At 38.6% G+C, this 27411-nt stretch overlaps 5 protein-coding genes across 12 annotated transcripts in view; 2 read left to right on the plus strand and 3 right to left on the minus strand.

Moving 5' to 3' along the window:
• LOC117566863 (ataxin-2 homolog) overlaps nt 1–11954 on the plus strand; it is a 50482-nt gene extending 38528 nt beyond the window's left edge. For 4 of the 5 annotated variants that reach the window (XM_034246460.2, XM_034246461.2, XM_052004746.1 and 1 more), the window contains 4 exons: nt 3437–3566; nt 3713–4351; nt 6814–7252; nt 10998–11954. In XM_034246460.2, coding sequence (XP_034102351.1) covers nt 3437–3566; nt 3713–4351; nt 6814–7252; nt 10998–11730 — 1941 coding nt within the window. In that variant the 3' untranslated portion in view covers nt 11731–11954. Of the gene's footprint in view, nt 1–3436; nt 3567–3712; nt 4352–6813; nt 7253–7304; nt 7487–10997 lie in introns of those variants that run through there. The other variant, XM_052004747.1, reaches the window with a different exon arrangement.
• The window catches only part of LOC117566864 (sodium-dependent nutrient amino acid transporter 1), a 193250-nt gene that overhangs the window by 27548 nt on the left and 138291 nt on the right, over nt 1–27411 (minus strand). The window lies entirely within an intron of this gene.
• LOC117566865 (programmed cell death protein 6-like) lies at nt 9913–10594 on the minus strand. The gene has a single exon (XM_034246465.2). The coding sequence runs from the start codon at nt 10506–10508 to the stop codon at nt 9975–9977; it is 534 nt and encodes a 177-aa protein (XP_034102356.2). The 5' UTR covers nt 10509–10594; the 3' UTR covers nt 9913–9974.
• Nucleotides 14333–27165, minus strand: LOC117566862 (transient-receptor-potential-like protein). Of its 2 annotated transcripts, XM_034246456.2 has the most exons (14): nt 26864–27165; nt 24477–24545; nt 23190–23338; nt 20753–20990; nt 19868–20010; nt 18495–18867; nt 17773–18007; nt 17346–17619; nt 16857–17249; nt 16600–16795; nt 16369–16533; nt 16087–16306; nt 15690–16029; nt 14333–15104 (listed from the first exon to the last, which is right to left on the minus strand). In XM_034246456.2, exons 2-14 carry the CDS (start codon nt 24504–24506, stop codon nt 14489–14491), a joined length of 3372 nt encoding a protein of 1123 aa, XP_034102347.1. In that variant the 5' UTR covers nt 24507–24545; nt 26864–27165; the 3' UTR covers nt 14333–14488. The 2 variants fall into 2 exon arrangements, with proteins under 2 accessions (XP_034102347.1, XP_034102349.1); XM_034246458.2 differs by lacking the exon at nt 24477–24545 and having other exon boundaries at nt 26525–27165.
• LOC117566866 (uncharacterized) lies at nt 21400–22196 on the plus strand. The gene is made up of 2 exons (XM_034246466.2): nt 21400–21593; nt 21657–22196. Exons 1-2 carry the CDS (start codon nt 21539–21541, stop codon nt 21947–21949), a joined length of 348 nt encoding a protein of 115 aa, XP_034102357.1. The 5' UTR covers nt 21400–21538; the 3' UTR covers nt 21950–22196.

The following is a 27411-nucleotide window of genomic DNA, read 5'->3' on the forward strand; positions in this document are numbered from 1 at the left end:
ATCCACGAGTACTACTGACATTTTTATTAAAGCTATGAGCTATGAGTTCCGGTGATTTGACAGCGGCATTTTCATTCATAGTCGCAGAATAAAGCTTACCAAAATGAGGGATCATATTTTATTCATTATCTTTACACTTTACTCTGACAAGATTTCTCTTTTCTTTTAAGCTGTTTTATTGCTATCCACTTTTTACAATTTCATTGAAAATATATTCTATTTAAATTGTCGGCAAAAAATTAATAAAATGGCATTAAAAAGAGTATTACAGAATTCATCAATTCAATCAAGTTAATACGATATTCACATTGAAAAATATTTGTTCTTGGATGGTCACCAAAGTTGAAGTCCATTTTTGTGTCACTCGTCATTCGCGCAATTGTTTGTTTTGGTTTTTAAAATTTCTGTTTAATTGGCAATTTTTCAATAAAGTTTTCTGTTAAATATGCATCTGACCACTGGCGAATGTAAACAAGTGTCCTGTAATTGGGATTGGTGGTTGCACTTCGCAGTGTGCAGAAACTCGATGGATGCATAAAAAGCGCTGTTTAATTTCGCTTTGTTGCAATTCATTAACATTTATTTTACTTCATTTTGAAAGCAAATTTGCTTAATGGACCTGCGCTGCACTTTGCAGTGAATCTCCTCGACGTTGCCGACAGGACGCTGATTTTAATGAAGGGAAACTTTGACTGTCATCGCGAAAAGTTTAGACACACAGCGGCGCAACCTTTAAGGTTGACACTTTAAGCGTGGCCCAAAAAAACTTTGCTTTGCCAGATGCAGGTCAAAATTAGTTCAGAAACTCGCAAGTCGAGAGTGCGTCAATTTAAATGAATTAAACGAGTGCTCCACTTTAAAAATTATATGCTCGGACTCGACAGCAAAACGGTTGCTTGCGAAATGGTCAGAGCTAAAAGCATGCCATAACTTTTCATTTCCTCCTGCTTAGTGGCGTACTGAGAAATGTAATTGATTTTTTTACGAGCCACGATGGAAAATTGTGAAAACTTTGTATGTAAAAAGTAGGAAATTGCAAGATTGATGGAATTTTCTGTTTTATTGATTACGCGATTAATTCGGTTGTGTATTAAGTTGATTAACAATGTTTCTCAATTTTAAATTTAACAAATATGTCAAAGTTTATTCATTTATTTGGGCAGCATTTTTTAATTTATATAAATGTTTTTATATTTACTTATTTATGTATTCGCTAGTAAATTTATTATTATTATTTTTATTTATAATTATTTGGCTTACAATTCAAAGTAGGTTCTGAATGCTAATCACTATTTAGCTATTTGCAGCTTGAGTTAGCAGCCTGGCCTTGAGCAGAATCGTAGTACTCATTATTATTAACAAAGTCCTTGCTGTTTATCAAGCTGTTACTAAATAGGAAATTTGCTAGCTTTGAGACAAATTTACTAGGGATAAAATCAAAGTTACGTTTCAAATTTTTAAAGTCTGCTAAAATGAATCAAAGTCTTGTGCTGATATTTGCATGCATTTATCAAATCATTAGGGCTTAATTCAATCCAGGCAAATCACAGTTTGCAGCATGTTGACGACACAACCAAGAATTTTTGGCTTTAGTCTCTTCCTCGTTTTGACCAACCGCATATTGCTCGAATGTCCCCAGGACACTGGCAATTGATAAGCCCTGCGGTTGACTCTGGGGACATGCGTTCATTGCTTGAATTATTATCAGCATGTTGTCCGTTGGCGTTTCGCCTTTTGCCATTGTCATCGTCATCGTCGTTGCCGTTGCCGTTGCCGTTTGCAATTATCATGACACGCACTGTGAATGGTTTTTGGGCAACCACAAAGTCACAGTGGCATATCATTTGTGTGAGTTAAGAGTGGGCATGTGTTGGTGTGCTGGTGTGTTAGTGTGTGTGATTGCCTCGGCATCTCATCATGATGCCACAGAACCGCAACTAACATGATGGCAACATGACAACGCACTATGGGGCATTTTCCATTTTAGCTGGCATTTAATATTACGAGTAAACCATACGAGATTTTTTACTGCAGTTTTCGGTAATATGTTACTATATTCCCAAGGAAACTATCATAGAAAAGTGGGCGTGGCAACACCTCTACCGCCCCCAAGAATCGGAAAAAATTGAATATTACGGACACCTATGGAGTTAGTATTATAAAATTTGTACACCAATATATACTTACCCTTCAGAATTCGACACGCCCCTTAAAATTTTTCCCCGCCCCTTCCGCCCTCAAAATTAAAAAAAAAATGAATATTTTGAGCAATTTTAGAGCAAACGACCCCATTCTTGGAAGACATAATGTAAATCCTATCCCGGATGTGCACTGCAAATTTTGTGCCGATCGGATCAAAAACGAGGAAGTTATTCACAAAACATTGCTTCAGACGGCCCTTCTCTCTATTTCCTACAGAACTCTGCAGAGCACAAATCGGTGTTGGAAAACGTGAGGTTTTCTGAGAAAAAAGCAAATTGTGCCAATTGTGCGGAATTGTGCAGCATAAGACAACTATTGATGGATTAAGAATTGACAACACTACAACATACACTTGAAGTTTTTGCTAACTTTTGCTAACTTAATTTTCAAAATCCTTTTCAAAGTTGAAAATTGTTCCTTAAAATCCAGCTTAAAAGGCTTTTAAAAAATTACAACATATTAGTATAAACATACACAATTTGATTAATTTTTTTACATTTAACATATAGTACAAACCTGTGAAATTGTTATCCATGACTTCTTTTTTTTTATTTAATAACTTTCAACATGAATAAATGAAAAACAAAGTTCACCGAAAAAAAATATGCAAACTTAGCGCGCGTGCTTTCGTAGGCAACAGCTGACTTTATAGCTGTTATGCTCAAAAGAGCTGTTAGATATACATGTTTTTGGTATGAGCCATAACAGTTTGATGTTCTGTTAATGCATTGACATTAACATTTTTCTAATTGGAACACTTTTCAAAAACGCCTAAATGCCAGCTAAAATGGAAAATGCCCCATAGTGCAACGTTTCGCATCGCAGCGCAGCAGCCACACACACACAGAGACACACACACAAGCACATACGTTGTTGGTTATAAACCACGACAAGGACAAGACAAGAACGAGGACACAAAACTTAGTCGTGTCATTCGAATTGCCATCACTTAAATGTACAAATGACAATTTCATTGACATTTTAAGACAATTCTCGAATCTTTGACGGTTGCTCTTTGATAATGACGTTTTCAATAAAGCTGCTTAATTATGCTTTTGATTAATTACCAATAACAGTTGAAGGCTAATTAACAAAAATTGAATCACTTTAATCAAGTGTAAACGAGTTATTCGCATTTATTGAAATTCATTTAAAGTCAATATTTCCTAATTATGCATGTCCATTAAATGCTCCATTTGCTTATCTTAAACAAAAATAAATAATTCATTCACAGGCAAATTGTAAGGGCTGCAAATACGATGTCGCCAACAGCGAAACGAGCCTGAATGAGTGCTACGAATATGGCCAGAAGACCACAACATCGTCGAGCATGAAACGCAAGTTGTCACTGGAACACGCAGAAGGTGGGTGACAAAAGAAAATATTTATTTTTGAAGAGTGCGAGAATGGCTATAAATTGAATAGTCAGCATTACAACAATCGTTGTAAGTCGTTAATCAACTTTCACATGTCCATTTTGCTCTTCTTTCCAATGTCCTGCGGTCAGCAGATGCCTGTCAATTGTTACACAATGCGATGCCAAGTAAGTTGAATCACCAGCAACAAAAGCAGCAGCAGCAGCAGTTTTACCAGCAGCAGCACCAACCGGATGTCATGCTAATGACAACAACAACGAATGGCAATACATTGCTGAAATATGCACCGTTGCCACAACAACATCAACATAATCAACAGCAACAGCAGCAGCAGTCCTTGCATTACATAAACGCAGCATCGCAGCAACAGCAGCAGCAATTATCGACAGCAACTTTGCCGCGACAACAGCAGCAACCACAGAATTTTGTCGCCGTGCCGAGCAGCATGCTGCGTTTCAGCGGCCCATCTACCTTGCCACTCACAGCTGCAGCTGCAGCTGGACCACCGAATTGCTATGCCCCAGCAACAGCAACGATTTACTTTCCATTCGCGCCAGCAACATCCAGCCCAGTGCATGCTGCTGCCACGAACTGTCACCAGCCATTGGTAAAGTATCATACGATACACTTACAGCCATCTGCCAAGCATCAGCATCGGCTGCTCACTACAATCGATGCAACAGCACAAAGCGACGACATGGTGGCAACGACTTCAACGCTGGAATCCATCACATTGCCACCGCCGCCAGCATATCAAACCGCCAATACGCATGGTAAGTAAGAAAGCTCTTAGTCGAAGGTGTGAAATGCAATTAGTGTTAATTTACAATTTCTAATAATGCGTAATTATTAGATTGAATAAAGCAGTGTGTCAGTAATTTGCGGAACTAGTGCTAGAATTCTATTTTAATTACATTTAATTATTCTAGCTTTAGGCGAGCAGAAAATCAGCAGCAACATGTGTAATTAGGAATATCAGGTTTTTAGCTTAACTATTACTACAAAACACGCCACATACAAGGGAAGTTTCCCTGTTTTATTTAGCTATTTAGTTAATATTGTATATTAACTATAGTCTTTGTGATTCCTGAAAATTCCTGAAAATAAAAATGGTCGAAGTTATTAAAGAAATATTTTTGTATGGGCAAAAGCACCTACTTATGTTACTAAGGGTCTTAGTTGCTTCGCCTGACAATCAGGTATATTTTGCACTCTATAGTATATCTTGAATGTAGTGCCATATAAACATACCAAATATACCATTTGGTATATCTTTTTAGTATTTTATGGTATATTATTTTTGTATATTGTGAGAATAATACAATATTTTGCTTTTATTCAACTGCAGCTCTTAGTTGTTTTTTATATTTGATATCTCATAATAATACTAGTTCGAGACAATTTAGGATGATGTTTTATAAGTGTTTTAAAATAAAATTTTACAAAATGGCAATATTATTTATTTTTAAATCAGCCGAACGACCACAAAAATGTATGCGCCAACAACTCAAATGTGTCATCGATATTAATCAATCATTCGCACCTTTGCTCTTTGGTCGCCTGTCAGCTTGTGTGTGCATACAATTATGTAACAATTTGTAGTGAATGACATAGTCATCATTATCATTATCATTATAAGCATCATTATCAGCTGGCATAAATAGGCGCTGCGTGTTAAAATGTCAGAGTTAAGCAGGCATACTTAGCGACTTTGGCCTGTACTTTAGGGCTTGAAGGAGAAGAGAGGAGAGGAGGGACATTAAAAGCTTTCAACGATGTCGTCGCGGCAAGGACATGCCAAGGACAACATGCACTTGATGCGAGTCGAGACATGTGCGACAGTTTTATTGACGATAATGATGACTTGGCAGTTCACACTTGGCGCTTGCCAGTTGCCAGTTGCCAGTTTCCTCAGAAGACGTCAGCAGGATGTCCACAAGCTGGTACTTTGTGTCGCGTCAGCTGCATGCAAAACTCATTAAACTTTGTTCTTCTTCTGTTGTCGCTCCGCAAAAAGCACGTGAGAGATTTACACAAGTAGCAACTGCCGTGGAAGTTGTTGCCTTACGACTCCATTCCCTTTGTGTCACATGAAAAGTGCTGTAAATTGCAGTCAATAAAGTTGCATCGATTCCAATTTCAATATGCACGTTAATTATTTCAGCTGCGACACAAAAAGCAACCCATTATCCCGCTTGGCAGTCACTCGGAGTCAGTCTTTGTCCCTGCTGTAGTCTCTGTGTGCCGGTCCCTGTGGTAGACCACGCCATTAGCGTGCTACAAAAAGTTGCAACACGCTGGCAACCACGACATAGCACGCAGCCAACTACAAAATGCATTCAACACAGTCTAATGAATGTGTGGGAGTGTCCATGTATCTGTATGTGTATTTGTCTGTGCTTGTACTCTGACCAAGTTTAAGTAAATATTTTCAAATTGACCATGTCCTGGAGTGGCCAGAACTCAACACTCTCCTCGCGTTTTGTCAGCAGCTGCAACTTTAAGTGAAAGATGCCATTACAGTCGCTTCCTTCCGAGGTTTTCCTTTTCCTTCCGTTCTTTTAGTTGGTCAGTTAGTCGATGTGCCAAACGGGCATTTCAACTTTCTGGCAAATTTCGACAGCATTTTCAGCTCGACTTTGTGCCATGCGTATGAAAATTTAACACTTTTTGACATCAATCAATTTTGAAGACGTTGATGCAGAGAATTTTAAGAGCTTCTTAAATAGAATATATATAATCACAATATGTTGATTTAGTTTGTTTATCATTTGACACCGCAACATCCTGTGAAAGACCTTTTTGCCTAGAACAAAAGCTACAAAATCATACCCACTCTGTTGGCAGCTGTTACATTTGCCCTCTGACAGCAGTCGCCAAACTTTTGCTGGCAAATTCGCAACAAACCTTTTGTAGAAAAAACAACGACAACGACATTGTTGCATTACGCCGTGGCAAAACTTTGCAAATGCAAAAACAAATACTGTTAGTGGCTATATATACATATATATACACACACAAGTACATTTCCACCTTGGGGCACATGCAACACCCACTTCTAACGGCGTGCAGCAGTAGCCGGAAGTTGCTTTGCCAATTTGTGGAACTGAACAAAGTTTTGGATTGTTTTACTTAGTTTATGCCGAATACGAAAATGAAACTTAATTTAAATTTATTTCAATAGCATGTATTATTTAATCAACATGTTGTGTATTTTTTGCATTCTTTTTCGCAGCCGTGAGGAGAGCCAAATTCGTGACCCAGCCATTGGCCCACGAGATCAATCCGCTTCTGAATGTGGGTGGAACAACGGCAGCAGGGTCGAGTGATTTATCCTGCAGGCATGATTTATTGCCGCATGCATTATCAACAACAGCATCAGCAGCGGCATCAGCAGCGGCAGCCATAACAGCAACAGGCACAACTGCAACAACTAGCATCATGCAACTGTCAGCAGGCATTAAAACAACAGCAACAATGCCCGATAACAGTTTTATAGCCGCAGGTGTCTGTGACGTTGGCTTTGGTGTCCGTGCCACAGCAACAGCGGCAATGGCAAAAACAGTCCCAACAACAACAACATCAACAGCAGCAACATTGTCGGCGCTGCTCAGCTCGAGTGGCAATGTGGACATCATGGAGGATGAGGACGAACAGGAGCGTGAACGCTCAAGGTATGTAAGCTGTATACATTCTGTGAGTGTGTGTGTGTAGTGTGTACTTCAGCATCTGTGTGTGTGAGTGCGTACATTTTGTTAAAGAGCACAGTTGCCCAGCCAAGATGGAAGAGGCTGAATTGGTCTCGTTACATGAGCATTAAGTCAGCAGTTTTTGTTGCGGTCGAGCTGCAGCCACATTTGGATATGCAGTTGGTTGGCCAACTACTCGTACAACGAACTACATTTTGTATTCCCCTATTAAAAAATCGATAATTCAAAAGTGAATTGGAAAATGTTTGGGTCAAAGAGAGAAGCGATATAAGGAAACCCAATTCTTAGTTTTAATTCGTTAAACAAATGTCTCTTTTTAAATCCTTAAATTTCTATATTTTGTAATAAATTAATTTAATTTATAGAGGTATTTTGTAAACACTATCCAACACATAAGCTAAGTCATTGTTATGCAAAGAGGGATAGCCAAACGATTTAAAAATATCAAAGTTGTAGTTTAAATTTCATAAACAAATACTTATTTTCTTAAATAAATAAATTGTATATGTGCTTTATTTATATCTTTATACACTACACAACACTGGAGCTCCGTAATTTATCATTATGCAATAATCAACACATAAACTAAAAAGCCATTAAATACTCAACAATTATAATAAGGAAGTGACGATAAGAGACGGAAGAAATCAAGAATCGATAATAAAGAGCCACTTCTGTGTGATCGATACTAGAAGTGACTTTTTGAAATATGAATGTAAATTAATGCAATTTTTAAAAACTAAATATAACAAGAAGAAATAAGTGAGAATGTATTTCATTTTTTATGTTTTTAATAATTAAAACACTCAGTAAATATTTTATGCTCCCTCCATAAATTTCACAATCATTACATATTTCATGCACATAACACATAGCATTGTATATCCTTGCAACTGACCCATTTTATTATTAACTCCCATAAAATGCTTTTTTTTAGGGTTTTTACATTTGATTTTGAGGAAAAAATATTTTTGCTATTGGTATTTGTTTTAGATCAACATGCGAGTAATTTTATTTTAATCCAGTCACGTCAAGTAGGGGGAGCAAACTCTTCTCGCCAAGTGGCCTTTATAGTAAAACCAAAAAAGCCAAATTGTTAATTTCATTTCATAAACAAACTTTCTGCACGTCGACCGTACTTTAAATCAACACTTCAGAATTTGCTTGCATATTGCAACTGACTCTTGCTCGCTCGTTCTTTCTCTCACCCTCTACGTGTATATTTCTCTCTCATCTCTCTTTTACTTCTCGCACTCTCAATCCCTCTATGCCTCATGCCTCATGCCCCAACAGTCGTAGCCAAACATTTGCGGCCGCGTCTGTGGCAAGTGGCATTTTCAGCCCGAGGCTTCGTTTCTGATTTTTCGGTTTTTTTTTCCACGAGTCTCTGTGTTTGTGTGTGTGGTGTTTTTATACATTTTGCGCATTTTATTTAATAAAATCCAGCAGCTGGTAATTAATTTTGACAGTGAACCTGTGCACGCGCTTGTGGCGCCCTCTGGCGTCTGCCTGGCACGACAGGGAAGCTTCTTCAATTTCAGCGCCTCGCCAACCACATACAAGTACACCCACAGCATGTAATTAATTGTAAGCTGAGCTGCAAACTGAATCAGGTCAATTAATTTCATACGAATTGTGTTTCACTCGCCCTGCGTTCTTCGTATCTGTTTTCCTTACTCTACTCTGGTTTAGCGCCTTCTTAAAGTTAACTTAAATATGAGCGCCTTTAAGCATTGCCCTCGTCCAAAGTTGCCAACGTGCCCTCCAAATCAAAACTGTTGACTGCCGCAAGGCCTCTGGAGAGCCTCTCAAGTATGCTGTTCCTTGTAGTTTACTGAGCTGCCGGTCAATCGCACATTAAGTACAAGTCGAAGTGGCTGCCATTCGACGGTCGACGGTCGACGGTCAGAACAGAGCCGAGTCGAAGTCGTAGCAGCCCAGGTCGAGGCGACTACAGACAGCTCGTTGCTGCTGCCTGCAGGTCATCAGCACAGCACAGCATAGCACAGGCAAGTTCAATAAACGTACCGCAAATTGATTTGACCGAGTACTCTTGAGAGCCACTGTCGAGCTCAACTCAAGTGGCTTTTCCACTGACCGGCAGCAACATGCATTAGCATTGGCTTCACAACCTTTTTGAATGCTTGGGATGAGTGTAACAACATTTAGATATTTTCATAGCAAGTTCACTTTCAACTTTATCGAAAAAACATATCATATGAGTACACTATTTTATTTTATACTCTTTCTAATATCTTGATTATATATTTCCTATACAATAAGAGGTAAATTTTAAATATACCTTAAGCGAAAATACAATTATTGTAAATACATTTTTGTAATCCTCTTTATCTTGTATCAAGCATAAATTATATCTTAGTGAAAATACTATCCTTATAAATAAATTTTGTAATTTACAATTATATCTCTAGTGGAAATACCGTCCCTTACCAAATTTCTTGAGCGTATCACTTTATTATTTTAATTTGATTTATTTCTTATTATTTTTGAGTTATATCTTTAGTAAAAAAACAATTTTTATTAGTACATATTGGAATGCATTGTATATAATTTTTTGTATCAATTTTAAGTTATAACTTCAGTGAGAAAACCATCAATATAAATAGATTTTTCAATGTTTAATGTATAATTATTATTATAATTATAATATTATTATAATTTTTAGTTATATTTTTAAAGAAAATACCATCCTTAAGAACTGTTCGTAGTCAATTGTGATGATGCCTTTCATATCGGTATCGTAAAACTTGAACGCAGAAGTCAATGTCTGCAGAACAATACAACATTGTATAAAGTCATCGAAAAGAATATTTCCTTGCCCAAATCGATCGAATTTGTGCAGTAATATTTGAATTAATTGATCAGACAGGCGGTAACCAAATGCCGAAAGTGCCGATTTCAGTTCATTATTGTCAATATTGCCCGAATTGTTTTTATCAAAAGTACAAAAACAATTTCGCCACTCAGTTATATATTTCCATAAAGCTCCAAAATCACGAAAATCACGAATCACACTTCCTCGATTCTCTCGATCAAACATGCCGATGATCAATCGAATTGTCTCTGAATTGAAAGCTGTCCAAGTGCCATTGGAGAGAGCCTCTTGAAGCTCGTTAGCTGAAATATAACCACTTTTGTCCTTATCGACACTCTGAAAAACGTCCCATAGAAATTTCTCATCGGGCATATCAGTTACCATAATTTAGATCGAAAGGATCGAAAGTTCAAATTTCAAAGTATAAATATTGAGAAAAGGCAAGCATATCAAAGCTGACTTGATGCTGAAAATTAAAGCATTAACTCCCTTTGACAATCACCTTCTCATCATCGTTTAAGTTATTTGTCTCACAGCTATCATTCTTAGTCGTATTTCCCAGCCAAGTTGCTGTCTAGTGGAAACAAAAGCCAGACAACCAATGTATAGTATACGCAATAACATAACGCATACGTCATGCATGACGAGCACATACCATTTTTGATGTCTTATTGATTGGCCAGTGCCGCAGGCACACGTGCCTGGGTATTGCTCTTTTTTTTACGGCTTGTGGCTGTTTGCTTTGAGGTTTTGGGGTTTGGGGACTGGCTTCTTATATATATTTAATTGATTCAGTTTTATGGCAGCCACTGTGTAAATATTTATTAAACGATTCCACAACTCTTCTTCTCGATATTCTTGTATCTTTAACAGCAACTGCCCACATGGCACGCCCTCGCGTGTCCCATTGATAGCCAGCTCCGGTTGCAGCCCATTAAGTCTGCCCCACGAGCTGCCTCTGGCCGAGAAGTCGAACTCTGGATCTGGGGCTAGTAATCCGGCACGCGGTCTGCTTAATGCGACGGCCGCCTCATTTCATCGCCACACTCTCCAGCCGCTCAACCGCAAGACAATGCTGCTTACTCGTCGATGCCAGAAGCATGCCACGGAGCTGTACGATGCCACAGCCAACACGGAGACTTCGGACGATGAAGAGTACATGCAGCACGGCAGCGAGCAGTTTGTGCTGAAGAAGCTGAAGCACAGTAGAAGCAGAAGCAGCGTGGCTGACTCACAGGAGTGTCTCGACCATCACGAGCTGGATGATGAGGACGATGAGTATGAGTTACAGCGTCAGGTGCCCATCAGTCTGGTGCTGCTCATTCTGATGTGCTACATCTGTGTGGGCACAGTTGTATTTGCCCTCTGGGAGAACTGGTCACTTGTGGATGGCGCCTACTTTTGCTTTGTCACACTTTCGACAATTGGCTATGGTGATTTCGTGCCGTCTCGCAGCTTTAATGGCCCTGAACTTCAGCTGTACGCATGCTGTGCCTATCTGTTGCTTGGCCTCGTCCTTGTGGCCATGTCCTTTAGCATACTGGAGACGCAGTTGATGTGGAAATGCAAACGGATTGCGGTGCGACTGAAGTTGGCCAGCGATTGATTCGACTCCTTGCCGTATATGTATATGAAGGACACTCCTATTAGAGTTTATTCTAGAGCCGTAAACCAAATAAAATTAAAATGCTTAACCGTGTGTATGATAAACGTAATATTAACTAAAACTAAATAGTAAACAGACAACACGCATAATGTAAATTTATCTGGTAATCCTGTTGTCTACTCTCTACTCCTAAATGGCAAATGGAAAATGTAAATAAATCGAATTTTTGCAAATTCCTGTCTACACTTTTCTATGCTAACAGTTAACAGCTAACAGCGCTAACATCATTATTATATTGAGGAAATTTGATAGATGTTTCAACGACGTGCTTGGCATACCAGACATCTCGCTCAGCCTCTGTCCTCTCTCCCCTCTGGTGTCTGGCAATAAGTGTCATGCTGTGTTACTGCCGCATGTGGCTACTGTTGAGGACACAGTGTTCTGTTCTGGGAAACCGACAGTGCTGCTAATAGTTTATGACACTTTGTGTAGTATACACAAGTATTTATGGGCCTTCTGTCTGCCTAGCCGATTCGCATTGAAGCTGCGAGCTGACAGCAAGATTTGTCATGCGATTTGACGACAGCCAAAATAGCCCCGCAAAATTGCTTAGAGAGTTCTCTTTAATCTTTGATTCTGTTTAAAGCTCATTACCAAATTCTCGTTGTTATCTATTGCGAGTAATCAAATCATATTAACATACTTATTATATGCCGGGTTCATTTTCGTCTCAATTTATACTAAGAATATACCTTTTTTTGTTGTTGTTGGTTGTTGCCTTCCTGTTTTTGTGGTGCGTGCTCAAAATACCTTTGCTTATCCTCTTATGACAGTCCGAATCAGCTAAAAGCCTCAAATTTCAGCCATACTAGTAGAGTGAGTACACACACGTAGCACGGCTTCATGGAGCCGTTCATCATGTTCTCCGTCGCATTGGGCGCATACAAAGTATGTTTAGAGTAGCGCATAAATTTCAAAAGTGCCACGCGTCATCAAAATCAAATGCCAGGCGCAGCAAATCCCATGGAACCTCTCGAGGATGGGGCCAACAAAAAGCGAGAAGAAGAAAGCCAAACGAAACCCAAATCCAACCGAAGCCAAGACATCAGCAACTTGTCAGCGGCAACAACGACAACGACAACGACACACACACACATACAAAGAAGATGTATCACAAAATCAATTGATATGATATCAAATTGAATTTGTAATTTTCTTTTTACTTGAACTTTATTCGCCAATAGCCCGAGGACATGACAGGCTCCCGCTAAGAGCAGCGTTTAGCTAACAAACGTCGATGGCGACTTGTTTATGTTTGTGTCTTTATTGCTTTTAATGCTTCCAGCTTAAGAATTTACGCACGTTTGCGTCTCCAGCTGGCAGACGCATAAAACCAACCAGCCGGAAGGGTCACCATGCTCGACATGCGTTTCCTCTGTCGTCTACAGCTTCTCCCAGGTCTCCTCACCACGCGATATTTTGACTCTATGTAAATGGCTATATTGCTAGGCCTATTAGCCACAAGTATTGTGCCCGAAGAGAGTATATTAACTGAGAAATTCAATTTGATACATTATGTTATCCATTGAATGTGTTACAATTGCTCAGAAAGCCATAGAAAAAAAAGCTAAATCTAAAATTGATTGCAAATAACAAAGCGAATTGCAAAAACCATTTCTAAAGCTAACATACACACTAACGAATTATACTTTAAATTACTTCCGAATCTACAGAGTAGTTACAATCTGATCAATATGAACCTATTGACTAATCACTTGGAGATTATAAGATGACTTCATGATTAAAAAAATAAGATGGGATTTTCTTTCTTAGGGAAACGACGTACTTAATATATATATATAATATGTGTAATATTACACAAAGTCGATTTTTATCATTGACACTTCAATTCGCTTCTATTAAGGTGATAAACAAAGTTGTTATGCTCAGCAATGTTAATGATTTAAAAAATTTTTTTCTGGTTTATTAAAATTTAGCTTTGTTCTTGGAAATAAAAATAGGTAATTCTCTGAGGGATAACGCGTGCGACCAGCTTTGCAGTGACAAAAAAAAACCTATTCTGAAACAATTTTAAAAATAAGAAAAGGTTATTTTTATAGCTCTAGATTAGTACTTTAATTAGAGCTAAGAATGGTTTTGGAATTTTTTTTCTGTTTTGTTTTCTGTTCTGATAATTGCAAAAATTAACAAATTCGTACTCAAAACCAAAAAATGAACGAATTTATATATTTTATCGTAACAGAACAAGTTCCTAAAATCAATCTTAGCTCTAAAAATAGTGCTAAGCCAAAGCTGAAAGAATAACCTTCACTTATTTTTAAAATTTTTTTAGTTTATGTTTTTTTTTGTCATTGTAAAGCTCTTAGCACGCGAGATTTACCAGAGAATTACCCATTATTAAATTACACATTTTGCTTAGCTATTAAAATTCATTTTTGTAAGAGTATCTGACATAAGCCTTGACAAATTGAAAAGTCAATTATCCAATCAATTTTGAAGTATTCATTCTGTGTCTGGGAATTACGTGTGAATAAATAATAACAGTATTAAATGAATATAGGCAGAAAAAAACAGTTTCGAGTTCAATTTGTTGATGTATAATTTTATTGTATTTCCATGTATAATAGGTATTTGCAAGAATACGCACTTTTGCCAATGGCAACACGATGAGTGGAAGTACAATAAGTAAGGCAAAACCTGTTAAGGCTTATCACAAGAGTCCACGCCAGAAGCGCATTTAATGATTTGGCCGCTTGGGACTCATGCTAAGAATGGAGCTAACATCTGATATGTTATCCTTATCCAAGGGCTGGCCACTTTGGTTTCTCTCGTCCAGATCCACAACATGTATATCGAAAGCATTTGAATTGCCGCTCGGCATGCCATGCGAAGCGTTAACGGCGCCTTGGCGTCTGGCCAACGCCAGCTCTACGGAAAATGGTGTCGTTGTGGTTTTCTTATTCGAGTTGTAAGCTATGGCTGGTGGTTGGGGCGCGACCGGCGCCGTCTTTCTGATGGATGTTGCAGCCGCCGTGACCAGTTTGCTGGGGCATAGTGGAAGTTCGCGTGTGCGACTATTTGCGGGCCTTGGTGCCGGCGTCAACTTCCTGGCCAGCTGCAACTCGGGGGCAGTGTTCGATCGAGACCATTCGTTGTTGGCCGCCATGGCGCGGCCAGGCACCGACTTCAATGGTGGACGCCAATGCGTTTTGTTGCGGGGCTTCTCACAAACGTTGATTTCCTCGCTGATCTGATTGAGCAGATCCAGCAGCGTGCTGGTCTTCTCGTCCTCAAACTCAATCCGTATGGGCGACTCACGGCCCGAGGCACAACCGGGATTCAGTAATATAAGCCTGAAAGTATAGAAATTGCAAGCGCATTAATGTTAGAGTGATTTCATTGATATTAGATAAGAAAAAAACATAAAATTTCATAATTTATATCATATGGCAAAATTCAGCTGCAGCTTTCGGGTCTTAATTGTTTTGCTTGGTCTATCGTATATTTTAAGTATAAAAAGTATTATGTTAATATATCAAAAATAGATTTCTGTATATTTCGGTATTTTTGGTATATTAATGTAGTCTATTTCAACGATAAAAACTCTGCACTGAAATCGACATATGATACTTTTACCTAAACAAAAAAAAAACAAGTAAAAAAGCTACAATCTATTTAATATCTAGTATCAATTTGTAATAAACGCAAAACATTGAAATGGCGATATTATCGTTAAAATAGATCATGTAAATATACCTAAAAATACTAAAAAAAATAAAAAGCTGTATTCGGTATACTACATTAAAAATATACCATGGATAACAAAATATACCACATTATCAACCAAACCAAGTAAAACTTAACAGCTGCAGTATTTTTTTTCAGAAATGATAAATAATAATATAGTCGGTCTTGACTAATTCAAAAACTTTACATACTTCTTGGCTTCTTCAATTGCTTTGCCCAGATTCTGGAGACTCTTGCGCTGGGTTTTGGTGCTGCGCCCAATCTGTGAGTTGGGCATTGCCCCCTGCAGCACCATATTCCACTTGTGGGTGCTCGACTGCAGCAGAACAGTTCGTGCCACACGCTGGAAACGCTCGCGAGCGGTTTCTTTCGCCGGCTTTGAGGGAATCGCTTCCACTTTGATTTCGTGCATTTCTCCATCTCCATTCACATTGCTCAAGAGATCCGTTTCACTGCTGGTTTGTACTGGTGCCACCTGGAAGCCCTTCATTAAACGTCGCTCCCAAACTTTCATGCGTCTTGGTCGAGGATCTACCGAAAATATATTTGGATGAAAAACCATTTTTAAACTCACATTCCACAGCTTACGTTTCTCCTTCTTGTTGGCTGAGGACACATCCAAGCCACTGTTTTCAAAGATTTCAAGCATCTCATAGCGCATTGTGCTGATCTCGCTCTTCACCTCATTGATGTCGTCCTCGGTGACGGGATTGTGCTCAAACTTACGGTGCATGGCAGCCACATAGCGCCAGACTAGGGAGCGCATAATGTTGTCATATTTGTTGTACTGCTCCTGCTCCTGACGTTTCTGTTGAACACGAGATAAAAATAAAGTTTCAATACGAGCAATAGACCGATGATTTAACTTACCTTGGAGCGCTGTCGATCAATGGATTTGCTAGACTTTCGGAACATTCGAATCACCCACTTGACCGACGGCAGCACATTGAAAGGCGGTGGCAGGGTTGAGCTATCCTCAAAGAAACTCATCCAGAGTTTAGTTCTGGCAAACTTCCACTCGGTATCCGAGTGCTCCTGATAATTGACAAAAGCCAAAAATCATTTACTTGTGTGGGGGCTACCAATGAGTAAATGACTTACATCAATCATGGCATAGGAATTGGACATCATGGCTATCAGAAGATTCAGCAAAACAATCACATTGATGACGCTGTACGAGCCAAACATGAGTAAGCCCCAAAAACGAGTATACGACTTGATGCCGGTCAGCTCAAAGTCCTCCAGGTCAATCATGCCAAAGCTGGCCCAAAACAGCGATTGTGAGGACTCAAATAAACTACAAGCAAACTGAATACAGACAGACTGACTTCGATAATTAGTTGGATGACTGGACTTACTTGCCAAAGCGTCGCCATTTCATGCAGGAATCACCGTGGCCAGCCCAATCCGCCTCACCTCCGGCCAGGGAATAGCATTTGCTCTTCTCGAGCGCCGCAAAATACCAGAGGAGCTGGTTGAGGCCGCAGGCAAAGGCAAAGAGCACCAACGTATAGATAAAGAAGAATTTGACAATGTCAATGACCATGCGGCCAAGAGAGATTTGTAATGGACCCAGATGCGGATTAATGCTGAACAAATGCACCAGCTTGAGGGCAGAGAAGACATTCGCCGCCGCAAAGAGGCCCTCGGCAATGAGCTGGGGGTCAAAGTCGTTCCACTTCTCTCGCGGTATGTAGGCCATCTGTGGATCCTTGGCTATTTCCGTTGCCTGCTGTATGTAGGCAAATGCACTGCGGAGCGGAAGGTGGCGGGAAGCGGGAGGTGGGAGGAGAGAAAGTGAGATGCAAGCGAGTGATTGCGCTGTTTGCAGCTGAACCTGAACTTACCGCAAGCACATGACACTCACGTAGAGACTGTTGCGCAAAAAATCGATAAAGTTCCACATGTTACGCAAGTAACTTCGCAACCCAACAGCAAATATCTCCTGCACCTCCTCCCACATGAACCCAATGACATAGAGGACGACGAGCAGCTCCAGTTTGCTTGGCGTCTGGCCACGCTGACGCTGCTCCTGCTCCATCAGCTCAGCCTTCATGCTGGCTGTGCCCAACAGGCGAACAAAATCATCATCCGCACGCTGGGAGACCAATATGAGGATAACTGCAATGTAAACGCAAAGGATATGAACTCATAACAGGACACATACACATAGACAGAGGCAGAGAGGACACTGCATCTTTGCGAGTTGTTATTCTAACTTAAACTGTTTGCTGTTAGTCCACACAGTCTGCACAGTTCTCTCCCTCTACTTACACAAAAAGAACACATAGGAAGAGGCATGTATGAGGAATTTCATAAATGGTTTTCGCATCAATTGGCCCGTCCGACAATTTGGCGCAAACATGTAGATGAAACAGTAGAGTGGAAACATCAGCGCCACCTGAGCTATGCAAATGAATCTGTCCACGATGCCCTTCCGCCGGAATCCTGGCAGTCCTTCATACCAAATCGATGACAGCAATTGTTGAATATTCGAGTGGGCCACAAACTGAAACACAACAGTGAAAACGAAGTCAGAACACAAACGAAATGAAGAATTCTCTGATTCATTGTTTTATATTGCTCAACAATTCCGCAAAAGTGAAAGCAATTTTACCGGTATTTCTTTATTAATAATAAAATACTTGTTAACGCGTTTCACTTACACTCAACCAAGCTTAATGGGTCGCTTTTCCTTATTTTTACTAAACGTAGGCGAATGCTTACCTCAGTACCTTGTGGAAATACCAGTTACGTACACGTAATATTTGTATGATGATTTATCTTTGAGATCACAAAGTAACTTGAAATAATAATATTGTTTTGCAACTACTTATTCAATTGGTGTAGAGGATAATAATGTATCTAAGGTTTAAGAATGCCCTTTACATTTTTCTCCTCTATAGTCTGTTTTCTTGATTTCAGTTGATTTCGTTCACCGAGATTCAGTTGTGTTTATAACCAAAATAAAATTTTTAAAATATCTGCCAACTTACCGTCTTTTGCTTGTATGATATGGCCTGAACAAGACGTGTCAAACTCATTCGATCCCCTGGCTCATAGGTCGATATAGTGGGATCGTAGTTCAAGATGATGGCCAGCTCATTGGAGGAGCGCGTTTGATCCAACAGTGAGCATGCAAACTTCTGGCATTGTCGCCTCAATTCCATGTACTCTGACTTGCATTCCTGTTCGGTGAGTGCCAGATTGCGCAAATCCCACGACAATTGGAACGCCGTGAGAATGGGATCGTTAGAGGTGAGGCAAATGAGCGAGGGACTGCATAAAGCTCGATAGATATTAACGCGCGAGAGAGAATGACGCAGTGAATCCTCCGCCATAAGGCGCACGCATTCTTCACAACCGCAGCTGAGATGGATAAGCAGCAAGTTATAAAATAACAAGTAAGAAAGCTACAGTCGAGTGTACTTGACTGTGAGATACCCGCTACCCATTTTGAATAAAATAAATATATTTTGCGGTATTTTTCTCAGAATATACCGATTATTACTACAAAAATACTAAAAATATACCAAATGGTATATTTGGTACAGTACCGCATTCAAAATGTACCATAAACTGCACAATATACCAGATTGTTAGCCAAAGTAACTAAGACGCCTAGTAAGTAGGCGTTTTTGCCCATACAAAAGTATTTCTTTAATAACTTCGACAATTTTTATATTATCGCAACCAAATATATATATATATCAAAATTTGCTTTAAAATTACGCTAGTTATTCGATTTTTTTGATTTGCGGGGGCGGAAGTGGGCGTGGCAAAAATTTGAAACAAACTTGATCTGCGTGCAAACATAACAAATGCTGTCGAAAATCTATCTCTTATAGTCTCTGAGATCTAGGTGTTCATACGGACCGACGGACAGACGGACAGACACACAGACGGACAGACGGACATGGCTATATCGTCTCGGCTGTTGACGCTGATCAAGAATATATATACTTTATAGGGTCGGAGATGCCTCCTTCTACCTGTTACATACAAAAACGATGTGAAAACGATAATTTCGATTAAATATACCGAATTAATATACCCATAATACTCAAATAAACCAAAAGCTATGTATATTTGGCATGAAGGTATACTATAAATTGAGTCTGAAGTTTTAACATTACGCCTTCCATTAATTTTTTTCGATTTGATAGACAACAAGAAGTATTGTCAAAAAAAAAATTGTAGCTCTATATTTTATTGTCTTTGAAATCTAGGTGTTCATCCCGCACACGAACATACAGGCAGATTAACAGAAAGATGAGCATGGCAGTATCGTTTTGGCAGTTAATGTTATTACATACATTTCCCTTTAGCTAAAAAAATACGTTCCAGATTAAAGTCATCTTGAACTTACCGTATATCGTGTGGCACAGGCACTGCGGCACCTCGGTCGAGAAGAATGCGCAGTATCTCAAAGTTGTTCTTATGCGCAGCCAGCATTAGAGGCGTTACGTCCGGTGCAAACATGGCTGTGTTTATGTCCACAGTCTGCCAACTCTGTGCATAGGATCAAGTTAAGGTTAAGTCAAGTGTATCGTATAGACTATCAACTACTTGGTTGGCTCTATTCGCACTATGTCTAGATGCTATTTTTTTCGAGCGTTAAGCGTTTTATTGCATATGCGTTACAATTGTAATTTTCACGCTTCAATTGAGTCCAATGGCTGCCTAATGAAGCGTGTTCGTGTGCATAAATATGAGACAGCAACCGGAGGTGCCATTGGCACCAGCTCATACAACTTTATTTGCTCTAAGAAGGCAACAGCAAATGCCTGTTCAGAATTAAGTAAAGGAAGCTTCATTCTTATTCTTTTTGTTTTATTTAATAACTAAGATAAGCATTGAAAACAATACACGAGGTAATGAAGTTCAGTCAACACTGAAGAATTAAATTAATTATTTTTATTTTCTGATGTGATATTATTAATTCCGATTTATAAAGGGTATTGTTTTTGTTTATCGACCTTAACAGGAATCCTTATAGGATATAGGGTATAAATTTGGGAAGACGGAAGCGTTGTCCGCTTATCGCACACTCCCAATCACTCGAGCGTCTGTCATGTACGTGCCTAACGAGGCCACACAAAACTGATTAAAATCGTGTTAGCTTCAGTCGAGGCTGAAGCTGAAGCTATGAAGCTGGAGATGTGCTTAAAGCCCAACCACTCGATGTGTGCCACAAATTAGCTGAGTGCAACATAAGTACAAATAGTTGGGGATGTTGGTGGGAATTACTTACGTAGGGCTCGCCCTCCTTGAAGATGAGTTCCTCGTGTTCGAGAAGCAGCTCAACGGCCTCGACAAACTCCGCATTGATGGCATGCAGTAGGGCATCCTTTGTCTCGACGCCCATGATAACCAACAGTTCGACCATCTCCAGATTCTCGTTGTCAATGGCCACAGTAAGAGCACGTCGACCCAATGGATCCATGCAATTGATATTGATGTGCTGCTGTCGCAACGCCTTTTGCAGTATTCTGAAAAACACCCACACACATACACACACACATTTTGTTGAACTGGGCTTGGCAATGTAATTAAAGGAAAATTCATCAAATTATTGAACTTTTGCTTTTCTTTTATTCGCTTTCAATGAAAACTTCTGCTCGAAGTTTTTAATTAGATGCGTTTTGGGAAGCGGAACCCGAAAAAAAAGTTTCCCAATCAATCGAATACAAAAATTACATAAATAATTTAATTGAAGGAAAATAATATTTAACTGAAATTCAAGATTTAAAATATTGAACTAGTGTTGAGCAAGTAAAGAGCTTAAGCGCATTTTGCAACACTTCTTCTTCAATGTGACACTGAGTGACATCAAGTCGCCTTTTGACTGACGCTGTCATAAAATCATTTTAGTTGGCTGACAACAAGAAGTGAACACATCATTTTACAATTGTTCGTCAACATAAATTGTTGTAAAAAATTCTAATAAAAAGAACAAATATATATTGAAGATAACGCCGAATAAAACTACCCATTTGGCAATAAAATTATTCGTAAATCATTTCCAAAACTTTAAAATATGGACGCTACTAAAGATCAAGGCTTGGTCATCAAACTAGCACAAAAGAACAAGGGTAAGTGGGCTTTTTTAAGCAGATTCCACTTGTATACATATATTGTATGTATTTTCCTTAAAGAAACTCAAACAGTCAAGCTGGGTAGTGGCAATTGGTTTGGGGCCCCGCATGCTGCAGGCGCCGGATATAATCGGATGCCGGCATATAGCCGCATCTCCTGGCAGTTCTACAAGGATCGCGAGGAAGAGCTTTATCGGCGCGCCTGCCATTTAAAGGGCATTCGTGTGCGACGCGAGGAGGAGGAAGAAGACTCGTTTGGTTCAGAAGAAGAACCAATAAAGCCGCATTATCGTTACACATTGGATGAGATGAAAAGCTATAATCCCTATCGTTTCATCAATTTAAAAATCTAAAGCAACACAAACTATCAATTAGGCAACAGCAAAAGCAGCGAGTACACAACTACAGAGACACAGAAGTGAAGCCCCTGTTCAGAATTATCTGGGTGTTTCCCCCTCAGAGGCTTAATTATTTTTACACTTTTTACTGCTTTCACATTTTCCAAGAGTGTCAAAGACAGATTTTCAAATGTAATACTACTCGTACGCAGACAATTAAGAATACTATTAAATGTTCAATACAATTGATGATTGTTAAAAACAGATTGTTTTATTTTGAATAACATCTAGTGCAACTCTTGAAGCTACAAATAAATGTATGATGAAAATAGTCAGTCACCTTATCTTGGTTCGAGGTTGTAGATTAAAATGATGTTCAATTCGAGACGTAAGAAAAGAATTACGAATAAGTTAATTTCGCTATTAACATTCTAAAGAATGTAATTTTGTATTTCAAGAATAAAAATTTCAAAAATAAAAAATATAAGTATTTTCATAAGTTAAGATTTATTTATTTATTTACATGTAAATTATTATATAAAATAATATAATACCTAAAAGAAGAGAGTGCTAGCAACTAAGGCCATCAACTCAGCCATAAGTTAAAAAAATCTGTGAGTATTTAGATATAGTCAAAGCTGTAACTTAATTCGGCTTATTTACTATTTTAAGTACTTTAAAATTATTTGTAAATTTATATTAAGCCAGTAAATTGATTGCAATAACTTTTTAGGTAGTCTACAAATTTCGTATGAATATTATGTAAGTATTTTGCTCAACTTCCAAATGTAATCAAAAATTCATGTTACATTAATTGTAAATTTATTAAAATGTGCTTGAAAATGGCGTTAAACTTGCGAAAGGAACTCGTTGCCTCATATTGCTTATTAAGCGGCATATAAAATATCCCCGCCCATCCGTCCGTCCGTCCGTCTCCACAATCCTCATCCCTAAGACACCCATTCTGACGGCTATGCAAATAATTGAAACCACCCAAAGCAAACACTCACGCCGAGCACCGTAAGCGTGTTGATGGGATTTATGCGTTTCCTGAGCGGGCAACAAACAACAACACACATATCGCAGAAGAGGGATACGAATACGCATACGGACACGGATACGGATACGGTTACGGGCCATCGACACCTGCGTGTCCCTTGACGCACCATTTAAAGTATAAAAAAGGCGCAAATTTGGCAGGCAAAAAACGATACGAAAAACGAAAACACAACGTCATGACTGGCATAGGACTCACCTGCGCACATTCGGTATATCGCCACGCTCCACAGCCAGCAGAAATTTCTTCTCCTCGAGCAGCAATGGTTGAGGTAATCCCAGCGGCACACAACAGCCGCCCACAGTTTTAGGAACACCACCAGCGGCATTGGTGCCACCAGGCGGCAACTGTGCCACGACACGTTCATTGAGGAACACAAAAAAAAACAAGTAAGAAAGTTACAGTCGAGTGTACTCGACTGTGAGATACCCGCTACCCAATTTGATTAAAAGCAATATATTTTGCGGTATTATTCTCAAAATATACCGAATATACTACAAATAGACTAAAAAATACTAAGAATATACCAAATGGTATATTTGGTATATTGATATAGTACCGCATTCAAAATATACCATAGACGGCACAATATACCAGATTGTCAGCCAAAGCAACTAAGACCCCTAGTAAGTAGGCGTTTTTGCCCATACAAAAGTATTTCTTTAATAACTTCGACAATTATTATCTGATCGCAACCAAATTTTCAGGAATCATAAATACTATAGTTATTATTGTAAATTCGCAATTCTAGCTTTACAATTACGCTTGTTATTCGATTTATTTGATTTACGGGGGCGGAAGTGGGCGTGGCAAAAATTTGAAACAAACTTGATCTGCGTGCAAACAGAACAAATGCTGTCGAAAAAAAATTATAGCTCTATCTCTTATAGTCTCTGAGATCTAGGTGTTCATACGGACGGACGGACAGACGGACAGACACACAGACGGACAGACGGACATGGCTAGATCGTCTCGGCTGTTGACGCTGATCAAGAATATATATACTTTATAGGGTCGGAGATGCCTCCTTCTACCTGTTACATACATTTCCTGCCGGCACAAAGTTATAATACCCTTCTACCCTATGGGTAGCGGGTATAAAAACGAGTGTCAGTTTGTGCAAATACACGCAGGTGGTTAACAAATAAATAAAAAAAAACAACAACAAAATAAGAAAATAAACATAAACATATAGGGGAAAATTAAGTGCAAAGTGTTGGATGCTTGGCTGGCTGAGCGGTTGCTTTATCAGCAACACTTAAATGGCATGGAAATGAAATGTGCCTCTTGGAGTGTTTAAGCCAATTGTCTGTAGTATAAGCAGCTAATTCAACGCAACGCAACGCATCGCATCGCAGCGTATGCGTTATTTTCAATTTGGTGCAAATGCAAAACTGGCAGATACTTGTATCTTGTATCTTATGGCTTGTAGCTTGTATCTACTTTCGTATGAGTGTAGTTTATCAACTTGTGTTCAGTACTTACGCCCATTGGCTGCCTTTTCTTGCGACCCATGTTTATTATTTTCTGAGTGTAGTTGTGTGTCCTCTATGTCTGTAAGTGTGAGTGTGCAATTCACTTAACAAAAAGCTACTTGTAATTTCGTGTGTGTCTGTGTCTGTGTTGTCGGCAAAGTTTTAAAGCTCGCTTAACACTACAGTTCATTTATTGCAACTTCTTTTTGCAGCTGCTTGTCAACGTGCCAGCTTAGGCCACACACACACACACACTTCCACATGCATTCACACACACACACATTCACTCAGATATGAGTATATGGACTCGAAAGCTAAACCAGAAACTCAAAACTCTAAGCCCCTGTGAATGCTACTTTGAAGTAATTCGCCTTTTTTGTTGGACACTATTATGCTTTGTTGATGCTCTTCATACGAGTCTTTGTTGTTGTAACTGCTCTTTTGTTGTTATTGCCGCTTCTAGCATAACACTCGCATGTGTTCAGTTTGGTTTTTGTCTTGGTTTATGGTTTTTGGGGTTTTGTGGTTAGCGTCTGTTCAAAGTTGTCCCTTAAGCTGTTTATAATTTTAATTTATTTTTATTTCATCCATTCCTTTTGCACTTTAGCTCTTTTGAGCGCAAAAACATTATACGTATTAATTTTCCTCAACTTTAAGCTGCAAGTACATTAAAGTTATTATTTCATGAATATTTTGTCGTTTCTGCAAAGTGTTCATGATTTTCATTGTTCACAATCAACCGAATATATAATATTTGTATATTTTTATTAGTTATTAAAATTATTATTTTGATTTTATATAAAATGTAATTTGACAATCACTATCCATGGCTGTATTTTTTGTATAATTCTACATTTTCTTTAATCTGAAATAATAAACTCGAGTATTATATATTCATTGTTATATTCAGGTATGTTTTCACAATGCTTTTTGCATTCACCAGCGCACAAAAACTAATAAGCAAATTTGTAAAATCTTGAAATACATGAATTTTCTTTTGTTTACAAATTTTTTCATTTTTGCTTTTTGCACTTTCAATCTATTCACAGATATTTTCCTTTAGCTTTTGTAATTTCATTTCAGCTGATTGATTGTTTGTTTATTAATTGAATAATAATGTATTAAGCGCTCATCGATAGTGTTTGATATTATAAGAGTGTTTTGTTCATTATCTTAAAATATATAATTTCTATTATTTCAGACTTTAAAACACACACATTTTGAATAAATATTTATATAATATATCTCAAATTTCTATCAATTAAACTACTTGTTGATTTTTCCAATTGCCAGCCAATTAATGTTTAAATATACGCAGTAGCAAAAAAGACGAATTTATATATATTTTTTATGGGTCTGGAATTTGCTTTTGCGTTTTTCACAGTTTGCAGTTTCATAAAAAAATGCATATGCATATTTTGCAAGCTTATAAAAAACTGAACTTCCGCATGAACCAACAGCGAGGACGCTTTGCATTGTGTACAACAGACAAAAGCCAACAACTGTATTGTTTAATCAAGTTAATAGAATTATAAGTGCGATTTTTACGAGTTTTTCATACAACTTATGAATACTCTGTAGCCAATAAAGTGTCGATGGTATCTTCCAATTATTAAATTATTTAGAGCAATTCAATAGGCAAACTATAGAGTTTGAGTTTTATATTACTTTGCTCATGATATGCCTTATAAATAATTGTTAACACTTAGTATGCACCGCTAACTAAGAGGTATCTATAAGTGTTATACTTTTATTTCACACTAGCTTTTCATTTGTTTCTTTTTCTGAACACACAAAATGCGACTATAAATTTGGATTTATCTGGAAGTGCAACCGATAAAAGCTTAAAGGTGATGTATATATGGTTTTATGGTCGTTGAAGGTAGACGGCTAAGGGTTCAATTTTATTGTCAGGTCAGGTTGTCAAGCTGCCTTGTTAAGTAATTAGTCATCAACAATGGAACTATGGTATTAGGGAGATTTAGGTTTGTAGCATTTGCTAAGCAAATAGCAAGAGGTAATGATGAGTAATGTAATAGAATTCGATATTTAAAATACCTTAGTTAAAGAACTCAAAAACATTTTGTCGCCGTCGAAATAATGTAGTTCTTCTATGACACCTTTGGCACAACACACACAGTTTAGTTGGTAGTCAGTGGATATACGCGGCACAATCGCAGCAGTCGTCTGAATGCCACAAGATGCGAATACACATACACGCTCATAGACAGAACTAAAGACACATTCAATGCTTGAGTACAATGACCGGCAGCAGCTTTGTTGGCAGCTCTTTTAATTCCTTTTTCTCTTTCACACTCTCTCTCTCTCTCTCTCTCTCTCTACCACATGTAGGGGCTACATAATTCACTTGGTTGCATGGACTTTTAAGCCACTTACTTCTTGCATTCTGGCACATAAAAACGTGTGCAATTGTTCAGCTTGGCCACACAATGGACGTCGAAATTTCATGTGGCTCAGTGCTAAAAATTATTGTGGTTGGTAACTTTTGTATTGCATACACTAAGGCGCACCCGAGTTTTGTTCACAATTTATAAATGCATATTTTATTTTGCTATATTGTTTCATTATTTCATTATTTACACAACTATTATTTATTTGCCAAGTGTGTAAATACACCGAAGCGTTACGCTTGCCGCACTTTTATACAATGTCCGAGTTCCGCGCGCGCCACTTGCGAATTTTGCACGCTTTGCGGTTGCGGCGAGGCAGCAACACAGAAATATATACCATTTCCCGAGGGCAGAACGCCGCCGCGACGTTCTGGCTAATTTAATTAGACTAAAACGTCAAATATTTGTTTGTTTGTTTGTCATCGCGGCAATACGAGCAGTACGATGTGATAGAATAGAACCGCCCCAGACCAGACAAGCCTCGTCCATGTTCCTTGAACTCGTCGATGTCGAAGTCGATGTCGAAGTCGCTGT

Source organism: Drosophila albomicans, chromosome 3, assembly GCF_009650485.2.
Source record: "Drosophila albomicans strain 15112-1751.03 chromosome 3, ASM965048v2, whole genome shotgun sequence".
NCBI lineage: Eukaryota > Metazoa > Arthropoda > Insecta > Diptera > Drosophilidae > Drosophila > Drosophila albomicans.